At 36.0% G+C, this 10,694-nt stretch overlaps 1 protein-coding gene across 7 annotated transcripts in view; it reads left to right on the forward strand.

The window, feature by feature from the left end:
- The window catches only part of PCGF3 (polycomb group ring finger 3), a 55,062-nt gene extending 45,322 nt beyond the window's left edge, over positions 1–9,740 (forward strand). For all 7 annotated transcript variants that reach the window (XM_083884361.1, XM_083884360.1, XM_083884359.1 and 4 more), the window contains 3 exons: positions 735–872; positions 2,912–2,992; positions 4,423–9,740. In XM_083884361.1, coding sequence (XP_083740487.1) covers positions 735–872; positions 2,912–2,992; positions 4,423–4,470 — 267 coding nt within the window. In that variant the 3' untranslated portion in view covers positions 4,471–9,740. The remainder of the gene's footprint in view (positions 1–734; positions 873–2,911; positions 2,993–4,422) is intronic.
- The last annotated feature ends 954 nt before the right edge of the window (positions 9,741–10,694 follow it).

Raw genomic sequence — 10,694 nt, forward strand, 5'->3', positions numbered from 1 at the left:
TTTCAAAGGGTACTTGTTACTGCTTTCAAATTGTACTTGTTACTAGATCCTCCTAGTGCAATACAAGCATATCATCACAAAGAGTTTATACTCTAATGAATAGCTAGATGGGGATGAGAATTGGCAAAATTTGTCATACCATATTCATTCTTTTTAAACATGTTAAGCTAAACTAGATTAACAGTTGCATTAACAGTAAGGAATTATGTTAGAAGCAATTGTCAAGGGAAATATAGGCTGGATTTTAGGAAACAGTTTTTTACAGAAAGGGTAATAAATTATTGGAATTATCTACCTGGGGAGGTGGTGGATTCACCGTCTCTGGATGTGTTTAAGAAAAGACTAGATATGGCACTTGATGCCATGGTTTAGTTGAGGTTAGGATTGGGTTAGACTTGATCTTCCAACCTTGTGATTGGCAATGGTTTTCTTACTGTTTTTTTTCTGAAGCTTTTAACATATGGTCCTCTTAAGCTATTGACAGTCCATGAATTTGGACTGAAGCACCCCTCTTCCGACATAAAAAATTACTACTTGGACATTTTTGTCTCATTACTTACACTCACCTTACGAGATCTTAGAAAATGTGGTTTTTTTAATAAGCGTTTCAGTTTACAGAATACTAGTACTGTACTTCACTTAATTGGATTAATAAAAAAATGCATGTGGAATACATAACGGGAACTGCAGAAAGTTGTTGTAGCCAATTCTTGATTGTTTGCCTTTTCCTGAAGGTAAGCATCTGCTTGGAGTGCAATAGCAGCAAACTGCGTGGATTGAAACGGAAATGGATTCGTTGCTCTGCACAAGCAACAGTCTTGCATCTAAAGAAGTTCATTGCCAAAAAACTCAACCTTTCTTCTTTTAATGAGGTAATATTTTAATCTTTTTAAAAGAGTTAACAGATATAAAAGCTTTGAAGAGATGGGTTTGTTACTTTGCAAAATGATGTCTTTTACTTCTAAACAGAAGCATACCCTACTTCTTGAATTATATGTTATATAGCCATTTTTTTGTCCTGTCTTGGGTCTGTACTTTCCACTTTGTTTGCAGTGCAACTTTTCATGTGCGTCTATAAATAGTTGAGCTAAAAGGCTCGGTTATGTGCTTCCACATATGTTGAAATGGATGCTGGCAAGATGATTTGTTTGATAGATTGTAGTTGAGTTTATCCCCCACATTTCAGTAAGGTTGACAGGGACCATACAGAAAACAGCACTTGAACAACACTGAAGCCCAGCTGAAGAGAAAGCACCAAAAATACTTCTTTTCTGTGCTCTTACTGAAGCTCACTCTGAAGTTGCTGCCTACCACAGCTAGAGTGTTATCAGATGCCTACTTTTCCCTGTCTTTACAGGGAATCATGGGAAGAATTTAACTTGAAAAATGCAGAAGGAAAGACAATAGTTTGCCCTTCTCGAGACCTGATTCAAAAATTTAGAGTGGCAAACTGTGAATGCAGCCCTTGTTTATCACTTGGCTGGATCTTGCTCACAGTTCTGGACACCTCAGTTGACTCTCAGCTTGACATCTCTCAATTCCATATTACGACACTGATTCACTGAATTTCATAAGGGCATTTCATCCAAATCAAATCATTTGCTTTTCCAGTCCAGTATGTCAACACCTTGCCGCTCAAACTTGTCAACAGCCAATTTGCATCTCTATCACTTTTCCTTCATAGCTTCTGTACAGCTCAAACTAACACTTTCTCTGTCTTATGGTTCAAGTATATCCCCAGTCTTCCTGAAACACTGCTGCCAGTCTTTCTGAAACAAAACTATGCATTCCATCTTGTCCTCAGCTGCCTCAGAGGTGGTTGACTTTAGCTCACCAGCTGCATAGCTACAAGGATTGTTCAAAAGGAGTTTTTTAATATATTCTTTTGGTATATTCTTTCGGTATATGCTTGTGTAAGCCCTCCAGTCCACTGTGCCAGTCTGTGACTTAAAAATCTACTTGGTTTCTACTGGAAGAAGAACTTTCCAGCAGTACTGTTTGTTCCTTTGTTATCCCTTTCTACCTTCTAAAAAAAGTACATAAATCGTCGTGTAATTGTACCGGTACCAAGTAATATAGAAGGAGAATCATTGTATCAATACCAAGTGACATAGAAGAGTTTGAGCTTCTGGTCACTTGGTTTCTTGATACAGACTATTCCAGGTTTGAGTTATTGCCATGTAAGTGAACTGCATGCACATTCAGGCCTTTTTGGGCTGTGGGGTAAAGCATTGTAGTATAAACCAGTTTATTCCACCCTAGTGGAACTTACTGTTTTCATACATGTTCCCTGGTTTTAGTTCATGTTCAGATTCTGTTGTTGAGCTGATTAGTAGTCATGCTCATGCTTCTATGTTGAGATCCCCACTTGTAATATCAAGATTTTTTAAAACTGAGATAGAAAACAAAAAATACTTGTTGAGTATCTGTAAAAACCCTGTAAATATAGCATATGAGTATATGCCAGACAGTGTTTTTTAAAGGAAGTCTATCCTTTTAACAATGCCACCTGACTGGTGTTAGGTAAAAAAAAATAAATTCATAGTATGCTAAATAAAGCTCTCCTAGAAATTTCTCCTTGTTCACGTATTCAACCATTTTAAAAGCATGTAAAGCTTTCAGGAAAGGACATTAGTACTTGTGAAGTCTAGTGCTTGGGAAGATAAGCAGTTAAGTTCAGATCATACTGTATTTCCTAGATAGGCATTGATATGGTCTTTCAGTACTTTATGTTGAGAGCAGATATTATCTTTTCTTTCCTGGTATGATTCTTGTCTGCAGAGCAACTGCAGGATTACCAGCTCCAGTATCTTCAGAGAAAAAAAGTCTTGTCAAATGTGTAGTATTATGTGAAATATGTTGTTTCATGTATTGGGTCCCAGTGAATTAACTGTTACCTTTATTTTGTCAGCTGGACATATTATGCAATGAAGAGATTCTTGGCAAGGACCACACGCTCAAGTTTGTAGTTGTTACTAGATGGAGATTTAAGGTATGACACAATGGCTCAATGTAAATCATGCCAAATAAAATGTTTATAAAATAGTGATAATTTGGAACTATACTGCAGTATACCTTTATAAAAAGTACTTTTATAAATTATCTACTACAACATCCTTTGACACCAAGTATTTATTTTTTTCCAGTAAATGAAGGAAAGGAGAATAAAGTATTCATTGTGAGAGAAAAGAGAACACTGCATTAGCTGTCAAATTGTTACCAAGTCTGGCAGAGGAAGTAGAAGCTACAAAAAGTATTATTTTTAACCCCTTCAGGCAGTAAGAATGAATAGCAAAACTGAACACTTAGGAGGGAAGTCAACACTGAGCAGAGTCAGTATATGTATACATGGAGTTACTGGAACAAAAAAGGTTGTATTTGTAATACAAAACCAACGCATTCTGAGCACGCAATGTACACTGAGGTGGAATCACTTGGTAGCTTTGGATGCATGTCTAGAAGTGGTCCATGTGGGAGCAGAGAAGCATTTTTCTGTCTTGGAGTTAAAAAATAATGGGCCTGTGTAAGAGTCACAGGATAAAGTCCTGTGGTCCAATGGTGGATGTTAAAAATGCAGAGATGTCACAAGTGGAATCCTGCTGGAATCTGTTTCATATGGTGTTTCTGAATGACCTGAAAATGGATTTGAGTAGTTCATAAACAGTGCAGTGACAACACTGTCATTATTTAGATTAGTGACAGATAGATGGTAAAGTTTTGGATTAAGTCTTTACAGTTCTGAGAGACATGTGATTAACAAACACCTGAAGTTGAATGTAGGTATAGATAAAAGGATACAATGCAAATGTTGGGGTTTTGCAGTGCACTGGAGAGAACAAAGAGGAGCATTAAATTGATATGTATTTGTACACTCTATTCTTCACCTGTGAGAGATCTGTGTGACTGCAAGTCATGTGGAAAGCAGATCTGTAAACTGCCTTCCCAAGTGAAAGAAGTGGTGGATGTAAAATGAAACTGAAACATGGAAGGTCCAGAACAAACAAGCTGAAATAATTGTTTTCATGCGACACAGAAATCCATGATGCAGGATGTTGCGGTTGCTAAAAGTTTGCCTATTCTTAAAAAAAATCAATGGACACTTTCACAGAAGAGGAATCAAATGAAAGCTCTTAAATATGAAGTACCACATGTCTAGAAAGTACTCTAATGCTACTTTCTAGACATGTCCCTTACTTCAGGGAGTTTTCCAAGATAAACAGATCTGCTCCTGAGATTAAGTGGATAGAGTTCTTTATCACTTGTTTGAGCCCCACAGATGAAGTTGCACCTTGTCTTTGTTTTGGTGAATTTTTGACAGATCTCATCTTTAATTGAAGATTTAGTTTATGACACAGAAGTTTTCCTACTGAACAGATTAGTTCTGGATTTATTTCTTAACTTACTGGTATTTCTGTCTTGCAGAAAGCACCTCTACTGCTACATTATAGACCCAAAATGGACTTGCTGTAAGGGAACTTTATTGTCCTTCTGGACAGAGCTTTTTGCAGAGACTATCATCTGGCACCTTCTTAGTGCATCATTTATCACATGACACAAACCAGCTGAATAATTTTGGAAGACTGGAGGGCTTTCGTAGTGGACTGTCCTGAATATTTCTTCTAGGGATATGTTACCTAGACTTCCGGGCAGACAATATTTGTACTTTTTTTTGTACGGAAGAAAGAAGTTTCAACTCAGCAAGACACTACCAGCATTAAGTTTACAGATACTGAAAACACTTCACAGTTCCATGTAGCTCAGCCTGATTTGTCTCTTACAGTTACACACAGAAAAAAAGTGAGTGTTGTGGGGTGATATAAATATGTTGCTTTTGACACCAAGTTGCATTTAGTTACTTCTCGCATTCTAAATCTTTAAAAACTATATTTTTGCAAAGTGTTATTGTCTTATATAGTATGCCTGATTGCATTGGCTTTATTCTGTAGAGCATTGAACATACCTGATAATACAGTGACTGGTAATAATTTATTATGCTGCATTGAAAACTTAAGAAAATCTGGGAAGCCAATAAATTTGTCATTTTTGCCCAGTTATTGCTCTCCCTCACCTTGTGTTTTAATAAAGTTTTGATACTTCTGTATACGTGTTAATTTCGTAAGACTAATAGAAATAATTTTAGTTGATTTTAATGTGTCGTGATATATATTTTGCTATGGTATAAATTGCACCATGTAATGACAAATACTCACAAGTGCTAGATTTGTGAATTTCTTAAAAAACAAACATTTCTTATCTATTTGTGGCTTGCAGAAATCAATTTTTAATTTAGAGAGAATTTACTATCACTAGCTATTGAAACAGAGGCTCTTGGACAATTTTGGGAGTATTGCAGATTTTTCATTTCACTGAATAAAATTTCCTCAGATATTATGGGCAGCTTTAAATTTCTTTAGCTGTTTTCTTATGAAACCATAGCATTTTCTTTACTGCAATTCCTAGCTTACATGGGGTAGGAGGAAGGGGGAGTCAAGACAAGATTATTTTAGCACCTTTTGGCCTTAACTAATAATTTTGCTTGCATCAGTCGTAATGGATGCAAGATAATACACATTCATGTATGTATGGGTACATACATCTATATACACTTATAACTATGTATGTTATAGAAAGCACCCTCAATGGCACTTAGTAGGGCTCACTGCACTTTTTGTAAGGCTTTTTGAAATAATTGGCTTTTAAAAAAACAGTAGTTGAAAGTGATTTCTGCAAGCTATATCCACTATGTGTTGTCGTAGTATGATTGTAAGAACATTTGTCTGGCACAGGTGTGAAGTCACTGAAAACAGTGTATGCCCTAATATTGCCAGCTGGAAGTAGTTAACCTAATTTTTGGAAGAGTTTTCCTGTCAGCTGAAAATGCTAGTTGCTATTCCTGTTATTAAACCCTATTATATTTTGATAAATTGTCTTTGGATAAGAAGCCCTGCTTCCTCTTGCTGTGCTCCTTTACTTCTCCTGCTAGAAAGTGTTACTTGATAACCAGAAGCTGATACTGCAAGAGATTTACCTAAGCATTTTAAATATTCTTCCTCTTGAGTTTTCAAAGTGCTACGTTCCTCAGCGTATTTCCCTTAATTTCCCTCCCTGGAGTCTTCAGTTCTCCTTTCCCAGCTCTGCTGCTGCTTGTGCTTTACTGTGACAACAGGGCTCCTTATTTTTGATTACAGTCACAGATGTGAGTAGGAAGGAAATAAAAGCAGAGAATGAAAGGGGCCTCCTGAATTGTGGAGATGGAAAGGAGATCCCCACAAAGGCCAGAACATGTTTCTGTCCTTGCAGGTGAAATCTAAGATAGCTGCATTTCAATGTTTAGGTTACACAGAACTCCACATCTGATTCTTGTGTGGTGCTGTGTGTGCATGTCTGTAATTCATGGAATCAAAATTGATTCTGATTTTGTCTTGCTGTTTGTGTATTTTCAGCTTTTTTTTCCATGTTTAGCATTAATTGATCTGGCAGAAAAGAACAAATGAGATCATGTGTCTACCATTTTTAAAACTTTCCATGAATGCAGGTGGTATAGATATGTACACAAGCTGACATACTGGGCCTTTCTGGAGCTGTTTCTTATGTCGTTGTTACTGTTCTAGTGTAAATAAGACACTGGCTTTGCCACTGAGGCACTGAGCATATGGACAGGACTGTAAAGGCCCTTGCTCTGTGCACCCAGAGTATACACACAGTGGCTGTACCTGATGTAGACGTAAAACTAAAGCTGCCAGACAGCATTCTGATTAACCACCTTAGTCAGAATATATATATATATATATATATATATATATATATATATATATATATACACACAAACAAAAAATATATATACATATACACATATGAATGAGATCTGTCTACCTCAAGTGTGTGTACTGCAAGAAAACTTTTATATTACTAGATATTGACGCAGTGCTGTTAAAGTACATTGGAATTTCATTACTTCCTTGCGTACTTGAGCAACTGAGAAATTAATTGCAAACACAAATTCAGACGCCTTTCAAATCTATCTCTTGCTGTAACAACTTACAGTACAAAACTTTTAAGTTTATAACCATCTTTAGAATCACTTGAATTTGTTATGGTGCTATCAGTATATAGAAAACTCTGTTTATATGGATACATAAATTCAAGCCAGTATTAATACCTATAGCTGGGGTTTTTGCTTGTAATTGTGTGTAACTGCTTTTGCAATGTGTTTAATCTAATAAAACCGCACCAGTAAAAAAAAAAAAAAAAAAAACAAAAACACAACAACAACAACAACAAAAAGATAAAAGCAAAGAAAACCAAACAAAAAACCCCCAAACCAACAAAAACCTCCAAAATTACTCAGTTGTTATTCTAAATCACATGTGATACCATCTTCACTACAAAAATTGCGCTTGGGAGTGGTGTGACTGTGTCTGTACCATATGTTAGTCTCACTAAAAGACTACAATGTAGAGCGAGGTCTTCTTTGGGTCAGAGCCTTGTTTAATTTCTGTGACACTTAAAAGAAAATTTATATCAAGATTATATTGGGTAAAGTAACCCTCATACTGTTCAAAGTTGAACTAAAATTTGGACTCGGCCATAGATATTTCTTAGTCCTGATGAGATCATGGTAGTTTATTCTGGCTTTTGTGAAGATGCCATTACTGTGAAGTAGTTTTTACAATTTCCTATGCTGGTAAATAGTTGTGGTAAGGAAGTACCTTGTTGCATTTTCTTCAGCAGCAATGAGACTGATGAATCACCTGGGCTTAGAGTCTCATTAAGTATACTTCCATTAAAAATAAAGAATTCAGATAGAATATATAATATTGAATTTAAATAAGATTTGGGGGTTTAAATTTTAACTTTATAAAATTATTTATTCTATTTTAAGCCTTCTGTCTTATTTTACCATCCAAGTATTTTTGGTTTCCGTGGTCCAGCTTTATTTACGGGCATATAAAATGAAATTGTAAGATGTTTTTACAAGCTTCTTCCTTTTACATTGAGTTTGAGTAGCTTTCATCTGTATGTTTTTGTTTTGTATGGATAAAGAGCATTACTTATGCTTTTGTGCAATAGGTTTGGAACATGCATTTATTAGGCTTATGTTTAAATTGTAAATGTAGCATCTACTTACCATTACATTTAAAAGGAATGTAGATGGCTTTTCTCACTTGTTCAAATGGAGTTTTATTTGAGGCTGTTGTTTGGGGGTGGGTGTGTGTGTTTTATGCTTTGTACCATTTTTATTTTAAGAGTGAAATGGGGGATTTAAAATTTCTGTAAGTACAAGAACTATCTGTCAGCAATATTTTAAAATAAATGATCTTGCAAGAAACCTTAATGTGAATTGTGGAAGCAATCGACAAGACTTGCAGCCTATCTGAAAATGTTTTGTGCCATTGTTAGGTCTGGTATATTTGTGTACCATCACACCTGGGAATACTTTTTTCTACTGGTTGTGCAATAGTATACACAACACTGTCACTCAGGAGATGTGGGACCATAAAAAATATCAGACTACAACTATGATGGTGCTATTTTTTTTCAATAGGCTATGAGCCTTTGAAAGCTTATCTGGCTCGTATTGTCTTTATAACAACATAGTCCATGGGGATTTACAGATTTTTTTTTTTCTACTAGATGATAAATATAACTTGCTATTTTACAGCATTCTGCATATTACATTGAGATAAATATAATAGGAAAAAGCCAACCAGTCTGTACATCAGTGCGATGAATCTTAGGTACACGTTTTGTACAGAAGGCTTTACTGAACAGAAGAATCAAGTTTCTGCGTTTCCTCAGGTAATCACTACAGTTTGGATGTTTCACTGAAAACATTAATGCAACTTCAGTTAGTCTGTCTAAAGTTGGTAACAGGGAAAGAAATCGTTCCACACAGAAATCTCCCTACATCAGATATAATTAGATGTTACTTGGGTTTTGAGATCCGTTTTTGAAGAAAAAGCTGCAGAGACCAACAATAAAGAACATGGAACAATGCTTTTAGTCTCTGCTCTAATCAAAACTTGCAGTCAGGACAAAAATTGCCTAGGAACTTGGGTCTTGTGGCAAGTCAACAGGTAAAGTTTTACTAGTTTATTTATATACAAATTAAAGGTATGACTCTACTGTTTGCTCCATTTATTATCCTACTTAAAGTTTTTTGGAAATCTTTTGAAGCCGCAATGACCTGTCCGTGTCCTGGTGGTAGGGTAGGAACTGAATGTCCAATTTTATGACATTTACATTGGTAACTTTACTAAAAACCTGGATGGTTCCCAGAAAGCAGTGGGATCATTCATTTAAACAGACGTATGGCTGAAGAAACAACTCCTGAGTTTTGAATACTGATATTCCACTGTTTTTGTTATTTCTGTTTAAAACTGAAAGTATTGGTTTGATGGAATCTTTAATTCAAGTGACTTATCTGGACAAAAGGAAAGTTTGTTCTTTCCTTCTGCAAACAGGATCATTTTGCAGTTAAGGGACAATTAGCCAGTGCAACCACTAAGCCTTTTAACCTCATATGTGGCATAATAAAGATTCTGGAAATGTCAGAGTGTAAAACCATATTTTTGGCTTAGCTTCGTTTAAAAGTTTACAGTTTTTTATGCTTTGTGTTGCTGTGTAATTTCTGTACTACTGGTGGCTAGTTTTGTCTGAATAAGCCTTTGGGGATTAATGCTTAATGTTTTGATTTTATGATAGTGAAGCTTGTATCCAGTGTTTTGCCAATGAATATTATATGCTTGTTAATAAAAGCAGAGAAACTAACCGAAATGCTGTGAGGCTGGAAGTTTTTATCCCATTCTCTCTCGGGAACATAAGGAACTTGCAGTCATCGTAGCACTGAATAAATGCAGTGTGACTGAAACAGAGGTGGTGTGGCATTGCATTGTCATAAAATCTGTCTTTTGCTCAAAATACAAGGATGGCCTAAAGTATTACTCCACTGGCAGTATGTGACAAGTGTGTCAAGTAACTGCCAGATAGGAAATTAAATGGCTTCAGTCACCAAGAGGGAAAACAGCATTATCCTGGTGTCATTATGTGCCTGGATTGAAACGTACTTACCTGACCTGTATGTGTTCCTTTCAACCTTGCCCTTACAAATGCCTGTTCGAGACAATACATTACCAATGCAAAACAGATGCTGCGGTAGATGAATTTCTTGCAGCGTCTACATGCAGTAATGCAGATGTATAGCTTGTGAACTGCTCTGTGTGTGAGAGGGCAGCACCTTTATTTATGCTCTTGTCTTGTTAGGAACTGCCAGCAATTCCAGTCTGCTTTGAAGTCAGTTTTAGTCATACATGTATTTCTTACTTGCACTGATATTACCCATGCATAATTGCCCTGAGGAAATTAGGCATTTGCCACTTAGTAGCTTCATTTAAATATCAATAGACTAATATGAGAGACTAAATGCAGAAAAGTCCCCTTGGCCTGGGAATAGTCACTTAAAAGTGAATGAAAATTAGTACTAATCAGCAGGTGTTACATTTTTTTAAGTCTTCCATTAAAGGTGGTTCTAATAGTTACCTGAACTTTGTGCTACTGGTTGCCGCCATCTGTCCATGAAATAACCGGTGATGCGCCTGGCTCTCTCCCTTTTATCAATATGGTGTTATTCTAACAAATAATTTTTTTCTTACTGTTTTTTTCCTATTTGACTGAAATTCCCAAGCATCACAAAA

This window comes from Zosterops lateralis (assembly GCF_965231275.1).
Source record: "Zosterops lateralis genome assembly, chromosome: Z".
Classification (NCBI taxonomy): domain Eukaryota; kingdom Metazoa; phylum Chordata; class Aves; order Passeriformes; family Zosteropidae; genus Zosterops; species Zosterops lateralis.